This window comes from Martes martes (genome assembly GCF_963455335.1).
Source record: "Martes martes genome assembly, chromosome: 15".
In the NCBI taxonomy this organism is placed as follows: Eukaryota; Metazoa; Chordata; class Mammalia; order Carnivora; family Mustelidae; genus Martes; species Martes martes.
In genome coordinates, this window is record NC_137903.1 from 49492283 (window position 1) to 49519774 (window position 27492).

General features: G+C 50.4%; 1 protein-coding gene across 1 annotated transcript in view; it reads left to right on the forward strand.

Annotated features, from left to right (window-relative positions):
* Positions 1-23592, forward strand: part of NMNAT2 (nicotinamide nucleotide adenylyltransferase 2) — a 145455-nt gene extending 121863 nt beyond the window's left edge. The window contains exons 6-11 of the mRNA XM_080825020.1: positions 1287-1367; positions 2559-2603; positions 6749-6825; positions 19371-19472; positions 19651-19718; positions 22401-23592. Coding sequence (XP_080681146.1) covers positions 1287-1367; positions 2559-2603; positions 6749-6825; positions 19371-19472; positions 19651-19718; positions 22401-22503 — 476 coding nt within the window. The 3' untranslated portion in view covers positions 22504-23592. The remainder of the gene's footprint in view (positions 1-1286; positions 1368-2558; positions 2604-6748; positions 6826-19370; positions 19473-19650; positions 19719-22400) is intronic.
* The last annotated feature ends 3900 nt before the right edge of the window (positions 23593-27492 follow it).

A 27492-nucleotide genomic window follows, 5' to 3' on the forward strand; every position in this document is an offset into this window, starting at 1 on the left:
TGGTCCTTAAAATAGAGCATCAGAGAGAAGCAGTCACAATGAGAGAGAGACAGGGTTGATGGTGTGCATTTTTTTATATTTATAATTATAAATTTATAATTATAAATCATATTTATAAATTCTATTTATAATTGCCTTCCTGGGAATTAAAAATATGGAAGGCAACATTTTTCTCTGCCTCTTCCAAGGGAGTTGATGATCTTGCCCAAGGTCACACAGTGAGAAGGTAGCAGAACTAGGAGTCAAACCCAGGCATCAGCATTCAGAATCCCAAACTCTCAGCCACCTCTTCAGTGGCAGAAAGCAAGGGCTCCAACAGTTACCCAACACCGAGTCCTGTATGCCCATACAATGCCCAGTGCTTTACATGGATTCGCATTTTATGCCGTAATTCTGTGATATAGATATTATGTTCCCATTTACAAGGAGAAAACTGAAATTCAGAGAGGTAAGTGATTAGCCTAAGGTCACACAGCTCAAAAGTGGAAGAGTCAGAGTTCATGTTCAGGACTATTCGATTCCAAGGTCCGTGTTTTTTCCAACATTTTTTACCAACCCATTGCAAGAGGCAGATCCTGTTCATACTTTTCAAGCCTAGAGACCATAAGCTATTAGATTATTAGTCTGTTCTAAACAGGGTAGTTCACAAGGAGCCAGAATTTCATAGTTCTCATACAGCTACATGTGGGGGCTCAGAAAGATTTTCTGGATTAGAGCCCAGAGAGGTCATCAAAAACCAGATCCCTCTCAGCCAAAGTAGGATGTCTGATTATGATAAAGTCCATCTTCATGGGAAGGAATGAAGGGTAAGGCTCATATTTAAAAAATGGAAGGAGCAAATAGCCCATATGTCTTTTAAACACATAATATGAGCCAACTTATGGTGTACAAACATACCTGCATAATGCATATTTTTTTAAGTGGAGGAAAAGAAATAGTATGCCCATGTGTTAGTGGTGGTTGTCTCCTGGGATGGGATTACGGGTGTTTTTTATTTTCCTCTTTATATATTTTCCTCTTCTACATTCTCCGGTTTTTGACAGTATAATAAACATAAGCAGAAAACAGATTCCAATCTGTGGCTCACAATGCTTGCGCCTTGGACTGTGAACGGGAAGGAATGTTTGCTGTCACATTTCTGTTCTTTCTCTCTACCCTCCTGCCTCCCACTACCCAACCCCTGCCCCCTCCAGGGCAACCCTATTGTTTAAGTGGCCCACGTGCCCGGCTGTAAGTTGTGAGCGGTTCTCTCCCTCTGTCCCTGTCTGTCTTGCTCTCTCTCATAGCCAAGATCTTGGGGAAGGTGGGAGAAAGTCTAAGCCGGATCTGCTGTGTCCGCCCACCAGTGGAGCGCTTCACCTTTGTGGGTAAGGGAGCAAGGACCTTCTTTCCAGGTCCTGTCTCTTCTTTGTCCCCTCCCTTCATTCATTCTGCAAACACCTCCCAGCACCTGCTGTGGGCTGCCAGTTGAAAGAGCAACGGTGGAGAGAAAACGAAGTAAACAGGAAAGTCCCCAGGCTTGCAGGGCAAGAGTCCCGAGGGTGTGACCCACCTAGCCTGCAGCTGCCTAGACCTCAGCGTTGCTGTGCTGATTCCCCACCCCCACCCCTCCCACCCCGCCCCCACACGCAGAATGAGGCCACATGCCTACGAGTTTTCAGGGGCCCAGAATCCTTCCTCGGGTCCTCCCAGCTCTGGCAGTGTATGCACCCCTCTGATAGGCCACCTGCACCCATGCTCTTTCCTTAATTCCCTGTTTCTGGCTGTTCCCTCGAGGACTCCGTGGATGAGAACATCCGAGTCCCTGGGGCTCTTTTGGGGTCCCAGTTCAAATCTGCAGAATTGCTGAAGGTCTAGACCTCATTCCTTTGATGCTTTGGGGCTGACTTCTGCCACCTGAGATCTCCAGTTTTCCAAAAGGAACTAAGATGGGTAGCAGAGGAGGAAAGGAGACAGGGGACCAGGGTGGCAGGTCTGTGGTTTTGTGCACACCGTGAACCCCCCTGCCGGCACTGCTTAAGAGCACTTAAGAGCACAGGTCCCAGCCTCTGTCTCTCTCCTCTTTCACGGGCTCTTGCTGTACCTACCATCTCAACGCGCTCAGCGATGCTAGTTCTCTGAACCAGGCAGCCCCTGCCTGGGGAGACGGGGCTGTCTCCTGGTGATGCTGAGAGCCGTTTCTCTCTGTTTAGAGGATGTTGCTTTTGTGGACTACCTCCCTCAAATACAGACAGAAACAGAAGGTGCTTAGCATGAGCGTATGTGTGTGTGTTCGTCATCGGCTTCCTAGCGAAGCTGTGCAATTCGTAAAGGCCCAGAAATGTGAATTCCCACCGTGCAGCATGAGGAGATGCGTCCTCTGCATTGTAGGCTGGATTGCTCTCCATTCGCTGTACTCAGATGCCCTCTGTGCAGGGAGGCAATGACCCCCCCCCCCGCCATCCCGTGCGTTCCACCCCACCCCACACACTCCTGAGGAGAGGCCCCTGGGCTGACCGCGTGTCGGGTGGCAGTCAGTCAGTCCCCTCATGCTTCTCCGTTCCATCTCTCCTCCCTAGATGAGAATGCCAATCTGGGCACGGTGATGCGGTACGAAGAGATCGGTAAGTGGCCGGAGAAGCGGAGACACTTGGGGGGGGGGGGCAGAGTTGGGCGGGGGAGAGGCTTGGAGACCCTGGGCTGTGCTGGAGACAGGGCCTGCTCCCAGAACACCGGCTCCAACCTAGAGCAGATTCTCCGATATCTCCACCTGGCCAGTTCCCGGGAGGTAGGACCGGCCGGCTTGGCAGTGCTCCCTTTAGAGCCTCGTCTCCCTCATTCCAGACACTTGGAAGTTAAGCTTCTGCCGCAGCCCAAGACCTTTCTTTGGCCCGAGACGCTGTGTGAGGCCGAGAAGCTTCCCGGTCTTCCTTATCTTCTTTCTTATTTCTGGGCTAGAGGGCAAGGAGGAGAGGGAGCTGAAAGCCGCCTCCACAACCTCCCGCCACCGGCAGCCGTGGGCGGAGGCTAAGGCATCCCCGGTCTGTGGGAGGGCGCGTGGGCCCGAGGCCGGAGCAGGTGGATGGATGGTGGCTCCACCCGACCAGTCGTGGATGGGAAGGAGCTTACTCACCCGTGGAAATGAGCTCAGCCCTGCGGAACCTGGGGGAGCAAACCAGAAAACTGAGGTTCCAGGGTGGGTGAGAGACAGTGTGTGAAGCTGAGGAAAGGCTGACGGCTGTCAGAATGGAGCCGGAGTTGCCGCGGTACCAGGTGACAAGGAGGGTCAGTGACAACCCGCACGCTTGGAACGCTAGCCTGAGAGGCAGCCTGGTGTCGGCTGGACACGCCCAGTCTGCCGTCCCAGCTGCGAAGGTGGTCCAGGCCATCCCCAGGGCTGGGTGTGGGTGCTGTGGTCCTGGGAGCATAGGACTGTGCCGGGAGCCCCAGGGCCTCTGCCAGGAGGCCTGGCACATGTGACATTGCTTCAAGGATCCTCTCTGGGTCCTGGCCTCTGATCTGAGGAGCAGTGGTGCCCCTGAGTTGACTCCTACTGGTTTGTCAGAACCCTTTCTAAGATTTTCAGGAAGTAAGCAAACTGCTTGTCAATGTAGCCGATACTAAAAATTAAGTCATTTTAAACAATTAAATACGTTATATTAATGAAAAAGATCCTGAGTACTCAAAACTTACTTCTGAGTTACTTTCCTGTATTTTAATGTCCTTTATTTCCCCGCCTTTCACCATCTTGAAGCCACAAAAAGCAGCAACGTGGCTTCCTGGTTGCTCCCCCAAAACAGGGCAGAAGTATTTGGCTCCAGGTTCCCCAGCTCCCAAATACCCCAAGGGGGAGGAGGAGCCTTGAACTCCCACTTCCGGCAGTTCTGCACCTGGCCACGAATTGCATCCCCTGGGAGGTCCTCTGGAGCAGCTCCTCTCTGAGCAGTCTTCAGACTTGCAACTGTATTCCATGTGTGTTTCTCTCGTTCCTTGATGCAGAAAGCATTTACTGTGGCAAGCTTCGGCCGTGACCTTGTTTACCCTCCTGGCTCACTGGGCCCGTGTGTGAGGCCGTACCTGCGGGAGCTCCCCGCCCACGGAGAGGCCGAGCTAATGAGTGTTTGCACAATTTGCTGCAAGTTCCTTATCTCACCCTCAAGTTCCTTATCTCACCGCTGCCGGGTGAGGGGCAGGGCTAGCCTGACCCCATCTTACTCTTCTTTCCAAGAAAGGAAAGCTGGGCGGCCACAGCTGTCACGATCGATTCAGGGCCTGGTGTGGTCCAGGTGGCGTGGCCTCAGAGGGCAGTGGGAACTGGAAATGGCCCCGGGGGTCCTGGACTTCACAGAGCCAGGCTTCCTGGGAAGGGAGTGTGGTGGGACAGTGCGGATTCTACCTCCTGGCCCTGGATCCTTGGAAGGGGGTGAACCGGGATAGGAGGTAGAACGCAGGGGAGGTGAAAGGGAGCTGCCTTGCTTCCCGACTGTGTGCTGGGAGGCCTCTGGCTCATGAGTCCCCTTTTTGAAATCCCCTTGCACCTTGCGGGAAGGAAAAGGCCGTGTTCTAGGTCAGTTAGCACCTACGGCTCCACTTCCCTGTTCTTAAACCGCTGACCGCTCTTGGGGGCTGCCCCAGAGCGAAGGCTCTGGGAGCTGGAAATGCTTGCCTTAGTCTCCGGCAACAAACCAGGAGAGATCGCTGCTGCCCTCCAGCGGCCATGCGTGGGATCCCAGGCTCTGCCAGGGCCTCGGGCCTGTGACAAATGCATCAGATCTGGTCCTGTAAGAAAAGGTGGACACCCCACTTTTTAACTTTCTTTGCTTTGGCTTAAAAAACAAAACAACCCACTATATTCAAGTGGGAAAGGGAGTTCCTGGCTCAGGAATAGAAAAGAGAGTTATTTTCATGGCTGTCGAGCAGGCTTTCTCAACTGTGGGCTATTGACATTTGGAAGTAAACAATTCTGTGTCTTGGGGGCTGCCATGTGTCTTGTAGGACGTTCCCCAGCATTCCTGTCCTCCGAGCACCAGATGCCAGGAGCATGTGCCCTCTCCCTGGTCTTAGCAACCAGAAACGTCTCCAGGCATTGTCAAATTCAGGAACCGTAGCTGCCCTCTGTGTCTGAGGACACAGAGAAATCCAAGGGCCAGCACAGCCTCTGGACGGTGCCACCTGACCGAAATTTTAGGCAATCTGAGTTACAGTACAGAGTTACAGGCAATCTCTTTCCACAGAAAGAGAACACTTGGAGCCCTGGGTGGTTCCAGGTGGGAGGTGGGGAACCGTAGGATCCCAGGAGGGAGCCCAGTGTGGCTCCTCTCAGCCATAGGGAGACTGGTTCCTCCCCGCACATGGGGAGTTGGGCCAGAAGTCCCATGGCATAACTTGGAAGGAGGGAGACACCACTTCCCCCAGGACCCCCAGACTGCAAACACAAAGGCTGTGATGGCCCCAGCAGAGCCATCCTTGCCTGCATGGCCTCTGCGGGCAGCTTGTCTGTTGTTCAAGTACTCAGTAAGTCCTGAGCACCTACTGTGTGCAGGCCATTCTGCCAGGCCCAGGGGTAGAAAGATAAATTAAGGTCCCTGCCCCTAAGCAGATCTTTGGGCTACAGAATGGCATGGAGGATAGGAGAGGCTGCAGGAATATTTAGGAGCAAAGGACCCAGGGCTCCACGGGGCTCCCTGAGGACAGGCTGCCCAGTGTGACAGATACTGACACTGTCATCAGCCCAGTGGCCTTCCTTTTCTGGACCATCTGGAGAGTCCCACAGCAGGGACAAGGTCACCATCTGAAAATCCTGGTCAGGTTCCCCAAGCGAACTGTGGCGTCTCAGGCAAACCGTCCTAACGGCCGTCTCTCAGCCTCGGTGCAGGGTGGGTGGCAGTGGTCTCTGGAAGTGGTCTCGGAGCAGGGCCATCCCTCCCCCCATTTTCATTTTGGACAAGATGCCCATAGCCACAGCCTCTCACCGGAGGGCCCAGGATGCCTGGGAACCAAACGCTCCACACCTGAGTCACACCCTGGCAGGTGTCCCTCCTCTCGTGGTTTGGAGAATCCCAGGATCCTTTTTTCCCCCAACTGTTCCGTTTTAGTAAGTCGGTCAGTCCTTTTTGAAGGGGCTTCTCTGGGATGATGCAGAGTGGGCTTCTGGAGGGAAGGAAAACAAAGGACAAGCAGGACATGCACCTGGGAGGGGGGCGGGGTGGGCTCAACTCCGCTTCTCAGGCTCCTTGCTGAGGACGGTAGCCCGGTAAAGAAAGGACATCCAACGAGCTCAGCGACTGCGTGGGGACACTCTGTGTCCCCCCGGACCCCTCATCATGTCCACATTTGTGATAAAGGACAAAGCCTGGATAATGCATAGCAACAGAGGAGCTCTGTTAGCACTTGACCTTGAAATGGAGCAGAAGAGAGAGCCCCACAGACCTTAGACAAGCCACACGTCCGTCTCCATCTCTCTTGGGATGAGCAGCCCTCCTGGCTTATCAGGGAATGACCTCTGTCCCTGGAAACCCTCAGTACCAGGCAAACCGAGACCCGCCCTGCATGAGAAACTCCTCCCACAGGGGGATAAGAGTGGTCTGTAAATGACCCAGCCCGGCAAAGTTGTCTACACTGCGCACACCAGGGTGCAGGGGAGCCTGGCGGAGCTGGGTGCCGGAGCCCCGGGAATGGGTGGCTTCTGTATTTATCAGGGGCGAGGCTGAGAGCTGAATGTTTTCCAGGTCTCCACTCACCCCTGTGCCAACTCTGTCCCCCTCCCCAGAGCTGCGGATCTTGCTGCTGTGTGGCAGTGACCTGCTGGAATCCTTCTGCATCCCCGGGCTCTGGAACGAGGCGGATGTGAGTAGTAAGGCTCCTACAGCACCACACACAGGTGCCGTGGGAAGGATGGGGAGGGGACGCCTGGCTTCGGCCTCTGCTCTTCCCTCTCCCCACTGCCTCCCCTCCCCAACCCACAGGGCCCATCTCCTGTGAGCTCCCAAGAGGACAATCCATTCCCGTGTACTCCCTCCCCCTTGGGCTTGCTCCTGGAAAGCCCATGGGGAAGAAAGCAGTCTGAGTCAGAGAATACCTTCCCCGAGTCGTACTTGGAATGATTGTGTGTGGCAGAGGCAGTGGGTAGGGGAGGGAGGGATTAGGAAAAAACCCTGTGCCCTTTTGAGATTGTGGTTTGTTTTCCTTTGATTCCTTTTGAAGAGGCAGTAAATGCCACCCTAGAATTCCCTCAACAGGAAAAAAGGGGTCAGGAGGGGAGGCATTCGCGGCAGAAGGTCAGTAGAATCCATCTAGCAACTGACTGGGGATAGAAACAGGAAGTTAAACTTGCACCACTTAGAAGCTCCATGGACATCTTTTGTTGCCAGATCTGGTGGTGATGGTCTTAAACCAGCTCATTCACAAGTTACTCACCCTTGGTCCATAAGTTCTTTCTTGCTCTTTCATTCATTCATTCATTGCATAGCCTGAGCCATTGCTAGTTCCCAATTCCATAGCTCCCCCACTTTTTAAAAAGATTTTTATTTGTTTGCGCAAAAGAGTGAGCAAGAGAGAGGCAGAGAAAGAAGCAGACTCCCTGCTGAGTGCGGAACGGGATGCGGGGCTCTATCTCAGGCCCCTGGGATCATGACACAAGCCAAAGGCAGACGCTTAAACAACTGAGCCACCCAGGCCCCCCCACCCACCGCCCCAGTTCCATAGCCCTATGCAAGTTGGGTTCTCAAGGCAGTAATTCCAGACCTAGTACTTTTTTTTATTAACTTGCTGTGAGACCCCAAACAAATCATCAACGGTCTGGGCCTCAGTTTATTTCCAGTTTATTGAGATATAATTGATATGTAACACGGCATTCGTTTAAGGTATACATTGCAATAATTTGAGATCTGTATATATTGCAAAATATTATCACAAGTTTAGTTAACATCACGTGGTACAACTTGGTTGTGCTTTAAAAAATCTATATAGCATGTTATCTATCACATTCTGACATTTACAAAAATAGGCAATACAGTCTTTCCCCCAAGCATCAGGTGGCAAGACATGTACATAGGAAATTTTTTCAGGTACATGTATGTATGTTTCTGGAGAGAGAGAGAGAGAGAGAACCTTCAGGATCAGATTCTAGATTCCAGCTCTATTTGAACACAGCTCGTGACAAAAGCTATTTTGAGCCTCAGTTTATCCCATCTCTAAAATGGGTATAATAATAGTGCCTACCTCATAGGATTTGGGGGAAATTAAATGAGATTGTGTACATGAAGTGCCCAGCCTAGTACCCAACACACAGTTACATACAACAAACGTTCATAAGCGAATTTACTGAAACAGACTCACAGACGTACACACAGATATTCTAGGTGAAGGGTGTGAGTGCTAACATGCTGTGGGAGGACCAAGAGGGGAGGGAGAGTTCCCCAGAGGTGAATTACGCTGTGTAGGCCTTTCCCCTCCACCCCTGGACCATTTCTTGCAGGTGAAATTCTAAACTTCCTTTCAGTTCTGGATGAAATGGCTTCATTAACCTTTACTTTCCTCTCTACTTCACACGGTGCTGTGAAAGTAAACAGTAAGATGGCCAAAGTTGTGTACCAGATGTCGGCAGAGCTCTTTCAAGAATCTAGGCAAATCGGGGATGGGGGCAGCTGGGGGCGGGGAGGGGACACATCCCACTCACAGGCCCAGACAGTCCAGGAGGGATGAAGTCGGCCCCTGGGGCGGCAGCCTGGAGGACCACTCACAGGAGCAGGGAATCTCTAGGGGCCCCTCTCAGGGGCCCATCCAGGCTCTCTGGAGCCTGAAACTTAGAGCATTTGGGGCCCTGGAAGCACGGCCAGTCCCTCTCTGTTCCTCCCGGTTAGATTGCCGACCTCAGGTCCTCCGACTTCTCTCCAAAGTGGCCACTCTTGCTGTTGTCAGATCTGACCTTTGAAGACCAAGAAGAGGAGCCCCAGGTCTCTCCTCTTCCTGTTGGGCTGGTGTTGAAATAACAGCACAGGTTAAGACAAAAAATTAGAGCAACCAATAGCTGTGGATTTACTGGGAATGTGCCAGTGAAGGCAGAGCGAGACCCTCATTGGTGCTCCCCCTTGGTTGGTTTCTCTGAAGACCCAGAGCGCCCAGCCTGGCTCCTCCGGGAGCGCGCCAAGGGGGCCGGACTCCCCTGTCTGGGGGTAAGAATTCCAGTTCCCAGCGCAGGCAGCAGGCGTTTGGGTAAAGCAGAGGCTCAAAGCTCACTCCAAAAGGCTCTCCGAAGTCTAGGTAGGGCTCTGCTGCCCCATCCCCACTCAGTCAGTTGCTCTGGCCCCTGATTTAACCCACAGCCAATCTGTGGGGTCCTTAGAATCATGGCACCTGAGGTGGGGGGGGGGGAATCAAGGATCTCTTTCCTTACATAATGAGTGTGAATCTCAACCCACAAAAGAGGTGTGCTAGAAATATCACCTTTGATTTATTTAAATCAAATTAAAATTCAAGTCCAAATCTATTCCACAGGGCTGACGGGAAGTTAGTCTCAATTGTTGTATTACCGACTAGCAGAGCCTGGAAGGCTTCTGTGGGCCCTGAACGTGACCATCAGTTCACTGGGGTCCCCACGGACGCTGTCTCTGTCTGGACATTCGTGGTCACTTGGAGGGGGTGGGGTGTTGCTGGGCCCCTGGCCAAGTCTGGAAGCCCAGCGCTGGGCCCCACCCACCCATGAGCACCAGGACTCATTTTCTTCTGAGGTTTTGCTGAGGGTGCTGCCTGGGCAGGAGGAGAGGGGTGGTTTTCACCCATCTCTAGCTTCCTTCTAGTGTGGAAGTTGTGTGTGTGTGTGTGTGGAGGGGGGATAAGGTGGGGGGAGGGAGGCAGAGAACACGGAACCCCTTCTTTCTTTTCGGAAGGTGTCTTTCCTATTTTCTCTCATCGTAAACATCTAGTGAAATCTCTTCAGTGAGTTTAAAGCCACTGACTGCATCGTTTTCTGCCCAGCAAATTAGAGAGCAGGGTCTGGTGAAGGGTCTGGTTCTCTGCTAGAAATAGGGTTGGGCTGAGCAGAGGGGGATGGAGGGAGCGTACACCTAGTTAGTAACTCAGCAGATGATTCCACTGTGCTTGTTGGGGGATGGGTGGATCTCAGGGTCTGGAAAAGGAAGGTTGGACTTTAAAGACTAGGTAGGTACAGGGTGAGTCCTGCTTATCCTACCAGAAAATTCTACCATCTGGAGTTTGCCTGGAAAGGTTCTATTTTAGGGTTTTTAGTTCCTGACCATGAGATTGCCAGGGGTGAGGTATATGAGACCTATTTCTATCCCAGGTTTCTTCATTACCTGATGGCCCACGGGATACTTGTTGGCCACAGACCTCTGTTTAGTGACCATGAGCCCAAACCCCTGCATCTGCCTGCGACTGGGGACAGGAGGTGGGGAGGAGAGCAAAGCTCCTTGGGAAGGTCGCACGCCCTGGACCCACACCCCAGCCTCCCATGTTCTTCAGAATCCTGAGGATTCTGACGGCAGGAGAAAAGCCACACTTGTTCAGACAGGTCTGGAGAGAAATATGAGTCTCTCCACCCTTCCGTAGAGAAAGCTCAAAGCGGGCTGGGAAGCAGCTGACTTGGTCTGTCCCACAGCGGGCTTTCCCCAGCAGGGTCACAAATTCCCCGGAGTCCATCTAGCTCTTGCAGTTGGGACTCCTGAAGCAGTGCTCTCCATCCAGAAGTCTCACATCACAGCCAAAGGAACAACCCCACCTCCTAACTCATCCCTTGGGCATTTCCTATTAGGCACAAAGATCCATTAGCCCACGATGAATTCTGACCTCCTCTGACCAATGACACACCCTTCCCCTTACATTCCAGGGGGAGAAAATTCCATACATATTCATCAAGATTCTCTCCAGGGGATAAAAAAGAGCTGCTTGTGTGGCGAGGCCGTTGATTTTTTCATTCTTGATTCCTAAGAGCAGTCAAGACCCAGGCTCCTGGGCTAGCCTTGGAGATCAGCAACTGGGGTTGGGGGAGAGGGGCCAGCCCTTACCGTCTCTGGGTTTTTATTAGAGTTGGTCTCCTCTAGGGGACCTGATCTCTGCTGTGCGGCATCCTGGCGCCAGCACCAAAGCAGGTATCCAAGCATGGGGCAGGCTCTGTGGGAAGTCAAGGCCAGAATAGAAAGGGTCAACCATGGACACACATTGCTGAAGCCCGAAGCTGTTACACTCACTCCCCTCCCACAGATAAAATCAGTGGTCTAGGGCTCTTAACACTGTCAGCGGCTTTGTCCATCATATTATAATGGAAGGCAGTCTTGCAAATTAATTCTGATTCCAGCATTCTTTCCTTCAGTCAATCTTTCAGCTAATACTTTCTGAGTTTTCGAGCCCAGGATGAATATAAGCACGTTGTTTGTCCTGAAGGCACTTGCAATCTAAAAATATCTTTTTTTTTAATATTAGTTTTTTATAGTGCATAAAATAAAATTGTAGAAGGTTTAGAAGAGTTCCTGAAACTAATAAGCGCTCAAAAATGTTGCTTGTTATTCATCTATTGGTTTTAAAATATTCGTTGAATACCTACCAAGTGCCAGACATTGTTCTAGGGCTGACTGAGCAGTGAGAACAAAATAGACAAAGCTTCCCACTGTGTGCACTTCGGTTTCTAGTTGGGGAGAGAGACAGTAAAGACTTGGATGTTGCTCGTGGATTAGCTCAGTGAACCCCTCGCACACTCCTGGGAAAGTGGAGGTGGCACAAGTCGTCAGATCTCATCCATAAAAGACAGTGAGAAGAATGAGAAATTTATATATTTCATAGCAGGTTGCAAGAGGGGAGCACCTGAGCTTGGCTTTGAGTAATGGTCAGGGTTGGGGTAAGTGGGTGGAAAGATGGGCTTTTCGGTTCCAGAGAAGACTTTGAAAGATGGAATGGTGGGAATAAGAGGTTCTGGGGAGATGGTTCTGGCTGGTGGAAATAGATAGTTTATCTTGGTCTTTATTTGAGAAGCTTTTGACTTTTCAGCAAACACGCAAAGTCATTCGGTTTAATGATTAAATGTATTAGCTGCTTTCAAATGGTATTTGCATTTTAAATGAGCAAGGGGCAATAATTAACCCAAAGGAATAAAAATCTAAAGGCAGAACCGGAGGCACCAGAGATGGGCGGGTAAGGAAATTGTGTTTTCTTTTTCTTTCTTTTTGTACTTCTTGAAACCCAGCATTCCACAGGCTGGCTCTAATTGGCTGTACCCTACATCTTTCCAGCCAACCAGCCATGGGCTAACTGCTTCCTACATCTACCAGCTATGGGAAAACCACCAAAGAAAATAAACAAAGGAAGAGCCTGGGGCACTAGCCACTCCAGAAGAAATCCCAGGGCTCCAGGGCTCATAGAGCAAAGACAAACATTTGGTCTTTTAGGCTCAGATGGTTTTTATCAGACAGTCCAGCCCCAGCCAGGAAGCCCAGTGGACACTTCCACCCCAGGGGATTAGGCCCCCACACTGATAAAACCAATGTCGAATTTACAGGCTCTAGGGAAGGAGGCTTAGCTCCTATCATGGAAGATTCTGGTTCTCGTGTGAAAGATACTGTTGGTTTGGTTTTCAAGCTTTTGTCTGAGTCTGGAATCTCTTGCCTTCCCACACCCCCCAAACTGGAAATGGGAATGGGGGTAATTTCCTCTGGGAAACCCCTCTGAAGGATCATTTATTTGCACTTAAGAGAGCCATTCTGGAAATGCCTTCCCACTTTCTCAATGATGGTCGTCCTAACCTCTTGCCTTGCCTTCCCTCCAGAGAGGGACAGAGGCCAGAACAAGGGTGGGGATTCTTTGCTGACATGGGTGGGGCATATTTCAGAAGCCCCTAACCCACTCTATGGCTTCTGCTGGACACCTTTCCTCGAACGTTTTGCAACCCCGCTGGACATAGACAAAATTATATCCTCCAGGGGGCGATATGGAGTAATGAAAGGAGGAAGCCCATGATAAACCTGGAGAAAAAAGAAAATACTTTTTTAAAAAAATTTTTATTTATTTATTTGACAGAGAGAGATAACAAATAGAGAGGCAGGCAGAGAGGGAGGGGGAAGCAGGATCCCTGCCGAGCAGAGAGCCTGATGCGGGGCTCGATCTCAGGACCCTGAGATCATGACCTGAGCCGAAGGCAGAGGCTTCACCCACTGAGCCACCCAGGCGCCCCAAGAAAATACTTTCAAACCAAAAAAGTTTCAAGTCACTAAAATGTGAATCTGAAGAAACAGATCTCGAAGGGGTTTGATGTGGCAGAAAGAGCCTTTGAAGCAGACCAGAGTGGGTTCAAATCACTAACTAGCTAGTCTATCTGAGTCTTGATTTCCCCATCTGTGAAGGGAGAACTGAAGCCCATATCTCAGAAGACTACTGTCGTGAGGGTTAAGTGTAATAATCAGGAAAGCTCCCAGTACTGTGCGTAGCACATAACAGATGGCTTAATACCTGTTTGTTTCCCTCCTTACTGATAGTCCCTTGTCCATTCCCGAACATCCTCGCCTGGAGAAGAGAGCACGGTCTGGGGGACATGGTCAGGATCCTGAATCCCGATTTCAGAATGATCTTACAGAAGATCTAACCAAGCCTTTGCCTGGGTAAATCAGTGTATATTGGATCCTACTGTCAATGGAAGTCAGACCTTCTGTTTAAAACACTCTAATGACTTCCGTTTGCAACTGGAATGAACCCCATCTTCGAGCTGGTCCTCGTCTATTTTTCCTACTTCTCTGTGCTTCAGTCCTACCTATTTTGTTCTGTTCTGTTCTGTTTTGTTTTTTAATAGTTTTTCCTACCTCAGGGCCTTTGTACTAGCTGTGCCTTAACGAGGAGTGCTCTTACCCCAGATATCCTTGTGTCTGGCCCCTTCTTGTCATTTTGGTTTCAACTTGAAGGTCATTGTGTTTTATATTCAATATTGTACTTAATTCCACCACATGCATTCTTTTTTTTTTTTTAAGATTTTATTTATTTATTCAACAGACAGAGATCACAAGTAGGCAGAGAGAGGAAGGGAAGCAGGCTCCCTGCCAAGGAGAGAGCCCGATGCGGGGCTCGATCCCAGGACCCTGGGATCATGACCTGAGCTGAAGGCAGAGGCTTAACCCACTGAGCCACCCAGATGCCCCCTGCATGCATTCTTATTTACACTTTGGTTTATGGTCTCTCCCTCCTGGCAGGTAAGCGCTCCGAGTATACCAGGTTTGCCTGTCTTATTTGGCAGCACCGGGAGAGTGCCCCATTTGCCATATACACAACATGAGAGTTTGTGGGATGAAAGAGTATCTCCTCCTTGGTTGGAGGAGCTTAGCCCATCAGAGAGTTTAAGTACACCATGAGATGTGGCCCAAACTTTAATCAGTTACTTATAAGGCATTAGCCACGACAAGGTATCAGCTACTTAATAGTAACCTGCCCTTATCCTTCATAGCAGCAGACACACTTGAAATAATTAATCATTTGTTTAATGCCTCCTCCTGGGTAGTGATTGATCCAAGAGAGGAAGTGTGTCTGTCTTGCTCAACCCTCTGTCCCTGGTGCCCAGGAAAGTACCTGGCTAAGAGCACAGGGCATCCCCGCCCAGAGCATCCCACAGTTCCCACAGTGCAGATCTTGAAATCCAGCCTCCTGGAAAGATGACGATAACTTCCCGTTCCTTCCAGATCTGCCGCCTGGGTCCTCATGAGTGTTCTCTCTCTCAAGGCCAAGTTGCTTCCTCCCTCAACATGTCTCATATCCTTCCTTCAGATTCCCCACATTTGGGGAAGCAGAGTCCACCCCCTCCCTCTTCCTCTTCCCATCCCCACCCCTGCCTCCCCTGGGGAGCTTTTGACCAGAGGATGAAAAGATATGATCAACACACGGTGCCTGTGAGCAGGAAGCTGAAACAGGATGCATGTCACAGACCCCCACCCCAGGCATGACCTGCCGGAGCTCAACTGAGAAAGCCAGTGTATGCTGGGTGGCGGCGGGGGCAGGGGTTGGGGAATTCTACCCTGATCTCGCTAATTGTGGCAGAGCAGTATGGGTTCATATTGGTCAGCATCAGGAAAAGGACTTGCCAAGCGGAACAGCTCTGCTACCTTGGCTACTCACCCACCTCGTCACCCCTGAGGCAGGACCTGCGGAGAACTCTTCGTGAACACACAGGAGAGGAGGGCTCCCCTCACGCCGGAGTAACAGCTCCGTCCCAGGGGCCTGGGCGCACTCCTGCAGGCTCTATGGGCAGGGAGATCCTGAGTAACCCTCTGTTTCCCGGGGTCACATGTCCACCCCAACGCCCTACTCCCCGGGGTCATATGTCCACCCCAATGCCCTACCCTCCCCCTCCCCAGGGCACAGGGTGACATGCTTGTCCTCGTTTTTGCTGGAATCCTCCAAGGGGCTTGTCTTACGAGTATCTCATTTTGACCTCATCCCAAACCAAGCCAGAGAATTAGCAGCTTAGGCAACTGCCCATGTGATTGAAAGCAACAATTCCCCAGAGGCTGGTGCACAGCAGAAGGATTAGGGAGCTTTGTGAAGAGAGAGGCTCCAGCCCATCCTAGACATGTTGGATCAAAATCCCTGGCGGGGAGGTCTGGGGGCTCTCCTTTTGTGACTGGTTTTAAAGCTGCCCCAGGTGCTTCCGCTCACCAATCGGATCAAATCTGGGAACCTGCCAAAGGAAGTTTCCCCCTTACTCATCATGGGACCTGAGAGTCTATCTTCTGAGTAACATCTTTGGGCCTCCCAGAGCTCCCATGAGGTCCTGCGGGCTCGTCACCAGGTCCCGAGACAGGGAGAGTGTATCAGCTAATGCCTCGACGACAGCTGCCAGATGAGACTCGGAAGGGATCTCCTTTGTCAACAGCACTGATTAAGCACGTATGAGCCACCAGGTCCTTGTCCCCTGGGGACAGAGCGGTGAACAAAACACAAAAAGCTCCCTGCCTTCATGGAGGTTACCTTTATAGAAGAAAGAGAAAGAGACAAAAGTCAGGCTGGACAAAGAAAATATGTAAGTTATTGGACAGACATGAAGGCTAAGGAGGAGTGCAGAACCCAGGAAGGGGCCAGGGCTGTGCAGGTGTGGATCGTGAGTGGGTCTGCGTGCCCGGCCACTCAACTTGAAATAGCCTGGTCTCACTGAAAAGGTGACATTTAAGTGAAGACTCTTGAACCAGAAGTAGCACAGTCTATTTTAATATTATCGGTCTGGCTGTTGGGAATAGACTGAAAAGGGCAAGAGAAAAACAAGGAGACCAGGGCAATCTAAGTGAGAGGTGATGGGGATGAATTCATCTTCTGCTGCTGCAGATTGGTGGCTTAAGGTCTCACAGAGGGGCGCCTGGTTGGCTCGTTCAGTTAAGGTTCTGACTCTCGGTTTCAGCTCAGGCCATGATCTCAGGGACGTAAGATCGAGCGCTGAGTCTGGCTCCGTGCTCAGCGTGGAATCTGCTTACCCCAGGGGTCCAAGGACTGAGGGTGGGGGGTGGGGGGGACTCCAATGGCACAAGGTTAGGGACATGAGAAAGAACCAGCACAAGGAGAGCAAAAATTGCATGTGCTGAGATAGGAGGAAACCAGGAGACACTGGTCTCCTGGGGGCCAGGTGAAGACAGGAGATGGGGTTTGGGGGGGGGTTGGGAAGGACAGCTAAGTCCCTGCGTGAGACGGATACCTATGGGACCAAGGGCACACCTTACCAACTCTAGCACACGGCATCTCTCCCTACCCCCAGACACACACACACCCAAATACCTTCTAGCACAGAAATCAAGCCTGGTGTCCTAGGATCTAGGCAAAGGAGCAGAAAAGATCTGCTGTCCCCGACCCAAACTCCCGCAGATGTGTGGCTTGGATGCGGTTAAGCTCTATGTCTTGTCCTGTAGACCCTGCCTCCCTCGTTCCATCTGCGGTTGCCAGAGGGCAAGTCTGTCACCTGTTTCTGGAAAAAGAAAACATCTTAGGTAGGCAGCAAGGTCTCCCTCTGCTTGCCACCCACTGAGCCCCCTGGAACTGTTATTGATTGAATGCTCAGATCATTCGTTCCTGAGTGGGAAGCACCAGCCGCACTCATGTCACCCATAGGGTGATTTGCCCCGTGAGGCCGGACTCCAGTCTGAACCATTGTTTTCATGCTTTCAACGAGAAGCTCACTTTAGCTCCCGCATTTCATTCATCGCTTACGGAACATCTGCCAAGTTCTCGGAATCCAACTGAAGGCAGACCCTGCATGAGGCCACGTGCACCAGGTATCTTGAGACAGGCAGTTGAGGAATGTTCGTGTCTACCAGCTTGGATAGATTTCCTCCCCTGGTCTCCTTCCCCCTCCCCTCTCACTCCCCCCTCTCCTCTCCCTTTTTGTTTCTGTTCTGCACCCCACCACTTCCCCTGGGGTTTTAAGCAGTGTTTAGACCCCGGGTCCTCAAACTGGTTGCATATTGGAATCTCCTGGGAAATTAAAAAACAAAAAACAAAACTATTGCTGCCTGGGTCCCATTCTCAGAGGTTCTCATTTCACTGTTCTTGGGTGTGAGCTGGGCTTTGAGAGTGTTGAAAGCTCCTCAGGTGATTCTAATGCTCCGCCAAGTTTGGGTACCAGTGCCTTCTGAAGTGACCTTCTGAGCCGTGGATCCCAGTATTGCACTGTGGAGGGAGGAGCTGGGTCTACCTCCCGGGCCTGGCCCTGCCTCTCCCTGACATTCCTGGTTTCCGGGACAAATGCTTGGCGCCGGTTTGCCCCAGCCGAGCACGACCGACAGCTGCCGCTTGCCCTGTAATGCCGTGTCCCTAACAAATGACACGATCCGGTGGGGACTCTGATACTCTCTACCTAGCTTCTAACTCCTCTCTGCAGCTTCCCTCCTAGGGCACCTTCTGCCAGCTTTCTGTGTCGGCAACATCAGTGCTCCTGCCTCTGCTCTAGCCCGGGTTGTAAGCAATGGCAGAAGTAGGGGAAAGGTGGCTGGAAACACCCAAGGGCGTGTGCACACGTGCCTGAGCACACACAGACGTATGCGAACAGAATCAATGAATGAGACTGAGAAGTGGGATTCTGCTCGTATCGAAATTGTCTGATACAGAAGAAGGGGCCCCAGTGCTCCCTAATGTCTGTTTTTGTGGCACTTATTAGAGGAAAGACTTGGAGGCACTTATTAGAGGAAAGACAATGAGCTGCCCTGCTGAGAAGGAACCAGTCTCCCCCTCCCTTCTCTCCCCATCTGGGATTCTTAATTGGCAAGATCTAAACAGCAATATGCCTGGGCGAGATCCAAGTCTATTAAATGCCATAACTTTCAGGCTTTTTGAAAATAAAAATTGGCACAAGTTTCCAGAAAGCAACTTGGTAATAAGCCTTAAGACCTTGAAATCCGTTCAGTGTATATTGTTCCATCTAATTATTTTACTTCTTATCCTAAGGAAATAGTCAAAGATGTGGCAAAAGATTCATACATAAAGATCTTCAACAAAGTGTTATGTATACTTGCAAAAAATCAGAAGTAACTGTACACATTCTAAAAGATTGGTTTAATATATCATGTATGTCATAGTACAATGAAATAATCAGACCGTTACAAAAATGCTAAATAAGTGCTAATAAAAAATGCTAAATAAAAAATACAGATAAAATGATTACTTTTTCAGTGTAACCCACTTGTAGTTATATACACTTATTTGTAGAGAAGGAAACCGTGGACAGAATGCACCACGTTAAGAGTAGTTGTCTGGATTGTATGATGGTGATTGTTTTTTTCCCCCTGAATTTCCCAAGCTTGTACTCTGTGTATAACCAGAAAAAAAATAATTTTTTTCTTCATGAAAAGATTTCATTTCTCATTAGGGCAGCAAGCATGGATCAGAGGCTGATCTCAGAAGTGACCTCATAGTCCTCTTCCAGTCACTGCCTGTGGGCACACGGGTGTTCCAGGCCCTTCCATGCCCTTCGTCACGCTTGAGTCCCCAGCAGCTCTGACATGGCTGAGCCGGGGAGTATCCAGCCCTCCTCAGGCGTCCGGCTGGGAGCTGGGGTACACCTGCTGGGCAGCGGGACCCGTGTCACTTAGGAGGGTGTCTGCCATGTGAGGACTGTGTGTCATTCCTATTCTCCTTCGGCACAGTGGACCCAGCCGGAGCCCCAGGAATTGGCGATCTCGCCCAGACACACGGGAGCACGTTTGTTCCTTCCGTCTAGAGGTATTTGTGAACCGTCTTCTGTGGTGGCAGGCGAAGTTCCCACTCGTTCCACTGACCACTGACACGGTGGCCGGTTGTTACCCGAAAGAGCTGACTGGTAGGGCTGAGAAGGCGAGCTTAGGACCAGAGCGTGGCCTCCCACATGGCAGCCCAGTCCACCTGCTAAGTAGCTGGAGGCGTGGTCTCACCAAAGGTCGCTCTGTTTGCAGATGGAGGTGATCGTCGGGGACTTCGGGATCGTGGTGGTGCCCCGGGACGCAGCGGACACAGACCGAATCATGAATCACTCCTCAATACTCCGCAAATACAAAGTGAGTTCTCCATCTCCTCACGGCCCTAGCTCTGTGGCGTGCTCCTTCTCCGAGGGGCCTGCTGCGGGGCGGGGGTAGGGGGGGTGGGGGGGGTGGAGGGGTGGGCAGGAGGCGGCAGGGCGCCTGAGGACTTTAAGCGGGAGGGGTGGGCAATTTGCTTCCTCTGCTCTGTCCCCAGAACAACATTATGGTGGTGAAGGATGACATCAACCATCCCATGTCTGTCGTCAGCTCAACCAAGAGCAGGTACGTTTGATGCACAGCCAGAGGGGCCTTAGTCAAATGGGCCGACAAGCGTTAATACAACTTTCCTCTGTTCAAACTGACCCTTACGTCTGCTGACCCCTGCTGCCTGGTATTCAGCCTTCTTTGGGGACCTCGCGTATTTGTCCCCAGTCATTTACTTTTTTTTCTTTAAGAGTTGGGGGGCAGGGGCGCCTGGGTGGCTCAGTGGGTTAAAGCCTCTGCCTTCAGCTCGGGTCATGATCCCAGGGTCCAGGGATCGAGCCCCGCATCGGGCTCTCTGCTCAGCGGGAAGCCTGCTTCCCTTCCTCTCTCTCTGCCTGCCTCTCTGCCTATTTGTGATCTCTGTCTGTCAAATAAATAAATAAAAATCTTAAAAAAAAAAAAAAAGAGTTGGAGGGCAGAGAGAAAGAGAGAATCTTTTTTTTTTTTTAAGGTTTTATTTATTTATTTGTCAGAGAAAGAGCCCAAACAGGGGGAGCAGCAGGCAGAGGGAGAAGCAGGCTCCCTGCTCCTTAGCCCAATGTGGAACTCAATCCCAGGACCTGGGCTCATGACTTGAGTCGAAGGCAGACTCTTAACTGAGCCACCCAGGCGCCCCAGAGGAGAGAAAATCTTAAGCAGGCTCCACACCCAGCACAGAGCCCGACATGGGGCTCAATCTCACAACCCTGAGATCGGGCTCTGAGCCAACATCAAGAATCAGACATTCAGCTGACTGAGCCACCCAGACGCCCCCTCAGTCGTTTTCTTTTAAGGGTGGGGGGGGTCGTTAGCTGGTTTTAGCTGGTTCATGGGAGGAAGAGGATGTTTTTAGTTTGAGACTCTTTAGTTCGAGGTGTTGATGAAATACTGTATTAATGAGCTTATAGACTAAGCGGTCCTAACAAAAAGAGCCCAAATAGTCATGGTTTCAATAAAAGAAGTGTTTATTTCCCTCTTACTGAAGTCAAAAGAGATCGAATCTCTGACCTCTCCCACGTGAAGCTTCTATCTGTGGGTCCACAGCTGCTGCTGGGGCCGCTGGAAAGGGCAGGAGCTTTGTCTTTAAAGAGGTGGCTCGGCATTGCGCATATCAGTTCCCCCTGTGCGCCCGGGCTCAGCCCCAGTCGCGTGGCCGTACCTTGCTTCAAGGGAGGCCAGCAAACGGACTTGATGGGCCCAGCTTAAACTCGGGAGGTTCTATTACTGAACAGAAGACCAGAGAATTGGATGCTGAGGGCCAGTGACAGTCTCCGCCACCAACCCCACATGGAGACGTCCCGTGGAATGGGGAGATCTATGAATATGGAGGTCTGGGAGTGGAAATGGAACTGAAAGCCATGAGCACGGAAGTGTAAACTACGTTAAGAGTATGGCTGACCTCCCAGGGAGAGTCCCTGAGAAGAGAAGCATTTAGAAGGCTCAGGAGCCGTCAGACCAGCAGCGGCGCTGGCCCAAGAACCAAGGCAAGAGAGGGTGCAAAGATGGAGAGCCTTGTCATCTCTGTCACATATTTCCGAGAAGTCAGGTGGGCCCATCATTTTTAAAGGTCTGCTGGACTTCCTCCCTGGAAGGCGATTCCGTAGACACCTCAAAGAGGAGCATCAAACTGTGAGGCGAGAGCTGAAGCCCAACTGACAAGGGCCGCCGAGGGGAGAGGGGAAGGATTTGGTTCCAAACATGGCTGCATGATAAAATTACCCCACAAACTTACACAAGCACACAAATTCCCGTGTCCCCTTCAGTCCCATTGAATCAGAATCTGTGGTGGATGAGCCGAAGGATCAGCCTTCTGGGGGATTCTGATCAAGCTGGGATTGGCATTTGGGAACCAAAGATATAGTCCACTTTTTCCAGAAGTCTCCCTGTGAACCGTGCAGGGAGGCACGTAGGGACCTGGCTTGCTTGGAAGATCAGGACAGTGTGTGCACCGAAGAGGCCGTGAGCCAGCCTCTGAGGGGGTCTCACAGGGCAGGGCTCACTGCCTTTCAGAATCTGTATTTCTGGAGGAGTATGTGCAGTTTTTACAAATAGCTCCATGGGGCCTGACATTCCCAAGACCATCATATGAGCAGAGAATGGGAAGCAGCCAGACCAAGGCTGACACACACAACTGTGAAGAAACCAAGTGCCTCACTGGAACCTTTCGTACCGGGTAGTGCCCTCCTCCTTCCTCCCTGCCTCAGAGGAGGCCACCTTCTTCTCTGTCAGGGCTCCCAGGAGGGAAAAGTGGTCCATCAGGAGATTCCTTGTTGGGAGACCATGATGCGGGGAAACACGAAGGAATAAAAGAAGAACAGTCAACACATTCACATTCCTACTGTGTGCTTGGGCTATTCTAAAGGCTTTGCATGACTCCTTTAAGCCTTTTATTTTTATTTTTTAAATCCTTTTAATAAGTGAGGGAGGTGGGCCCAAATATTTGCCTCATTTTCACAGAGGAGAAAACTGAAGAACAGATGGGCTTTAGTAACTTGCTGGGAAATGGCAGAGCCAGGATGGAAGGGAGTCCCCAGGGCGGGGCGGGGGGGGGGGGATTCTGGGGCAGGCGAGCTTTGTCCCAAGAGGGAAACCATTTATGGCGCCTAAGCAAAGGCAGAGACTGGGGAGTTGGGCAAACCCCTTCCCTGGGAGAGTGGGCAGGCGCGTCCTTCGGTCTCGGTCAGGGAAGGCGTCCTCTGACTCCCGTGTCTTCTCGTCCAGGCTGGCCCTGCAGCATGGGGACGGCCACGTGGTGGATTACCTGTCCCAGCCGGTCATCGACTACATTCTCAAGAGCCAGCTGTACATCAACACCTCGGGCTAGCAGCCCCCCGGCGCTCCGCTCCACTCTCCCCTCGTCCTCCGGCAACACACTGGCCCCTCCAGTCTCTGTCAGTCCCCCCGTTCTTCTCCTGCCTCTCGGTTTCTCCATCTCCTCATCTTGACTGTTCCCCCCACTTGCTGACTCAACCCTCCAGAGTGTGGGGGACCTGCAGAGAACCACCGCACACCCTACTCAGCAGTCATCTTTGGACAGACTCTCCTCTCGTCTCCGGGTTGGGGGTGGGTGAGGGACTAGGGGTGGGAGTGGGGGGAAGTGCAGTCCCTGGAGACGTGCTGGTGTCTGTCTCCCAGCATGCTCTAGAGAGCGGCTCCGGTGCCCGTCCTCCCAGCATGCTCTGGGGAGGCGGCTCTGGCTCTCGCCTTCCCAGCATGCCCTTTACCACGAAGGGCTATTTTTTTCTTTCTTTTCGTTCTTTTCCTTTCTTCTCTTGTTTTTTTGTTTTGTTTTGTTTTGTTGTTCTTGTTGTTGTTTACTCCTCATAGAATTTGGATGAAACCCGTGTCCGTGGTTCTTTATGTTTGTAGTCTTGATGCCTTCCTGTGGTGGTAACTTCCCTTTGGAGAGGACACCGTAGCCAGCCTCAGCGTGAGAGCCGCACCCGGTAAAGAAGGCCAAGCCACCTCCACCTTCCCGACACCCCCCACCTGCCCACTCACGCCCCACACACCCCCACACACAGCAGCTGCCGACTAGGCTCAGGACCGAGGCTTTCAGTTTCCAAAACCTGGGAGGCAGGTCTGGGAATAGTAGGGTTTCTCAGAAGAATTTGTGTCCATTTCCTTAGTTTCAGAAGACCATTGTCCCGATGCTCTGCGCCTGTGATCACACAGAGCCTGTCCATCCCTATATCCAGGTGGCATCTGTACGGTTCCTCCTTTGGGCTGTGACTGATGGCAGAGTGGGTTCCCGGCCAGCCCCGCGTTCCCAAGAACCCTTCAGGTCACCACTGAGCCCTTGGAGGTCCTACCTAGCCATGTTCCTGCCTCTGAGAAGAATCACCTATTCAAGGCCAAACCCTACTAATGCAGGCATTTCTGAAATAAAACATGCTAGGAATTCACTCAACCCTAGAGATCTTTGCTAATTGGAATTATTTCTTGCCTGTTTGGCTGGTAAATTTTTCTGTCATGATGGAAGTCCAGGATGACCAAGGCGAGAGAGGCTTGTTGCCCTGAATGGAATTGATGGTTCTCACCTTCTCTTCCTGCGGTAACCCGGGCAGTGCCCGAGGTCAGTTTCTTCTTGAGACGCAGTACCTCGGCCTTGTTTCTGGAGCTGGTCGTATCTCCTGCAGAGCCCAGAACCATAGTCACTGCCTGAGGAAATCTGTCGGACAGGGGAGTGGGTTCACAGAACAGAGATCATGGAGGAGAGGGCATTAAGAGCCCCTAGATGGTTTCATCCTTTTTCTAATTTCTTACGTTCCTCTGCTGCTCCTGCAAAACGTTCTGATAGACTGTTGTAGTTGTTCAGGTTTCACTCATGCCCTGTTTTGAGAGCCAAAAGGAAATTGTCCTCTCGTGTTCTCCCTCAGCTAGTCCCTGGCTCTTGGGCTTTTGGTTGTCTTCATGGAATGGGTCCCTGAGCAACAGGGCGCTTTAATCAAAACCTAGTACCAGTTACGGCCCCGGAGGGGTGGGCTGAGACCTGACATCAGGGACACCATTCTTCAGCACACATTTCACGTCTGTGACAGTCTTCTTAGCCTCCAGGGGAAGGAACGGGATGCAACAGTAGAGCATGTTCAGGTAGCATCCAGGAAGGTATTATTCCTTTCGGATTTTGGAAATAATCTCCAGAGGAGGGAATGAAGAACTATTCTTGGGTCTCAGTGTTTGGTTAAGGACCATGGAAGCCAAATGGAAAAAAAAAAAACCTTCAGAGATTAGTTGATTCAATATTCTCCTTTAAAAGGTGAGGGAGCAGAGATCTGCTGGATGAAATGGCTGGTCCAAGTTTATACAGCAAGTGTAGAGCCTGGCAAAAGGATATTGTTTCCCTGACCCTTAGGACTTTGTACCACATAATCTCTGTCCCCCCAGCTCCCCATGATACAGACCAGATAATGTGTGGTTTCTACTCTTTTCAGCCTTTACCAGGCATCTTTCTCTTAAATCGTGTCTCACCCAGGTGCTCCTCTATATGGCATTGCGTATGCCAGTCTTGAGGGACGAGGGACGAGGGATGTGATGGGGAGGAAGGTTATAGCTCAGAAATCAAGAGATCTCAGCAGTTTAGAGGAAATCCCAAAATAGTGACCCTCTGAATCCAAGAAAGGATGCTCTGTGGGAGCTAGGAAAGACCTCAAATGCTCAAGATGATGCTGGAGACAGAGAGAAAGAGACAGAAGAGGCTTTGGGCAAAACAGCCCTAAGCCAAGAAAAGAAAACATTTTTCTGTGGTTTAATTTATTATGAGGATCTAAATGAGCAGAACAGAGAAACCAAACATCTTTTGTCTCTTTGATGCACCTCATTATTCTTAGGGGCTCGGTGGTCAGGCCCCCTTTAGTCCACAGCCCATGAGAGGGAACCTGTGGGGCTGGCTGTGCACAGCTGGTGTGGGGTGGGATGGTGCACAGGAAGAAAAAGAACAGGGGCATTAGAAGATGTCTGGAATGAAAGGGGGCAGATCTTATCTTGGTGGATCACAGGGATTGTATTAAAATAGCTTTCCTTAAATCCAAGAAAAAGTGAATTTCCTTTTGGGTAGAATTATCCATTCCCCAAACTGTGCCATTCATCATTTGCTAGGGGGAGGTCAGAGGCCCCCTCAGTCCAGGGCAGGACACTGTGGCTGTGATCCTGCAAAGGCTAACACCAGGAAGATTCAGAGTCTGAAGTAGGGCCCCAGGTGCCATGGGGATGCCCTCTAGGCCCTGATTTCCCCTTTGGGGTCCCCCTTCTTCCTCCAAAGGCCAACTCAAGGCTGGGATGGCTCTGAGATGGGGAGAAAGGCATGGGCTGCAATGATCATATTAAGAGGGGTCAGGAGCCTCATTTCCTGCCTACCAATGAAAAACATCTCTCCCGTTCTGCAGAAAGTGTCTGATATGGGTAAGAACAGGCAGGAAGGAAACCCTTTGTGCCAGTGACTCTCCTCGAGGAGTGGCCCTCTGGGGAGCTCTGTGCTGCTACCTGGTACCTCATTCGCCACCCCCTCCCCCAGGCAGTCTCTGGGTCCTTCTTGCTTTCATTTTCCTTGAATGTACATAGGAACAGGGGAGGAAAGTCTCTTATTGAAGTGCCTGAAACCCAGAGCTAGAGCTTCTAGAGACGCTCTTCTTCCCACCTCCGTGTGACGAACCTTCCCCAGCATTCTCTGGTCTCATGCTTCAGCTTCTCAGAAAGAATAGAAGAACTCGCTGTTCTAATTAAGTAGAAAGTGAGACTCAGTCATCAAACTGCAGCAAAAGGCAGAGAATTATAGGAAGACATGACTGTATCTTAACAACCCAATCTCCTCTCCCAAACTGACATAAACACACACTTTAGGGGACTAAGAGAGAGAAGCATGTTATTATATTCCATTCATCAAAAGTGATGTGAAACTAAATCCATAGACTACAAAAAGCTCAGGATCTCTCCTAAGGCTACCGTAGGAAGGCCGACAGGTGAGATGGGGGAGGATAGAAACAGGGACTGATTTTGTAGCTCCTGCAATTAGGACACCCGAGGAATAGCACTGTGGTAAAGGAGCACATGCTTTCAGATTCATCCAGTCTACACCTTCCTAGAGCTGCTGGGTGAACACAGTTCTTCACGGCCTTTCTTGGTTGTGTCAGTTTGGGGTGTCCTATTCGCCTGTTCCGGGTACTTAGGAATGAGCTACTCTCTTTCCCTTCAGTCTAGCCCAGGTCCAAAACTCAGTTTGATCCAAACGGTCTCATGGATTAGCATGGGGAGGGGGAAGCTTTTTTTTTTTTTTTAATCACTTTTGGTCACTGAATCTGCCATTTTAAGAGTAAGATTTGCTTTATGAAAATCACTCCATTCATAAAAATACTACACTGAAGTTGCAACACCATTTCATAGTGAAATATTTTGAGTAAAATTTTGTTGCTAGGATAGTCATGGACAAAAGTTTTATCAGCAAAATGTTTGAATTACATTAATAAATAAGACAATGCTACTAGTCTTGTGTCTTTGTCCAGAATCTTCTCTGCGAGTTGCAGAATTAGTCACCTTTTTTGTCATAGTCCTACTTGATGGGAGCCAACAGTTGCAAAAATGTTCTTAGAGCAGATTTTCTGCCTGGCTTAGCTGATGCCACATGTGCGATATGAAAGCGTATACAGCCACACCCAAGGGTTGTAGGCAGGGAAGAATAATTAGCAAACTTATGAACTGCATCTAAGAGTTTTCAATGAAAAAAAAAAAATCAAGTCTTAGAACTTACCTAATCTTCAGTTTCCTATTGATTCACTTTGGCTCCCTAATGAAATTAGTTCTTTATGAAACAAAAATGTACTTGGCAAAAACTAAACTTGTATAACTCACTTTTGGTATAAAAGAGCCTAAATAAGAAAAATAATTAAACTCACCGTTTTGACAGTGTAAACAAGCAAAAAAAAAAAAGAAAGAATAATTTGTTAATTGCTCAGTTCTGCTCTATTAGTTCTTATCTCGTTTGTAGTTGTGACATGCATTGTGTGTTGGTATAGATCCAAATGGTGATTGTCGTTAGCTAGTATCAGTCGCGATTCAGAAGTTAAAATAGCAACTCCCCTGTAGACCCCTCATTAGGGCTTAGTCACTTGATTGTCAGATTAGTTGTGCTTTTTTTAAAAAATCATTTTGGTTCTTACTATGTATTTTGTTGTTATTGTTTAAGATTGGAATTAGTTAGCTTCGTGCGTGTCCATCTGGGTTTGGTGGCCCACCGTAATGATGCTTGACATGCCTTGTAAATTGATTACTTGTGTTTATGTTTGCTATATTGGCCACAAACCTAAACACTTTTTCCTCT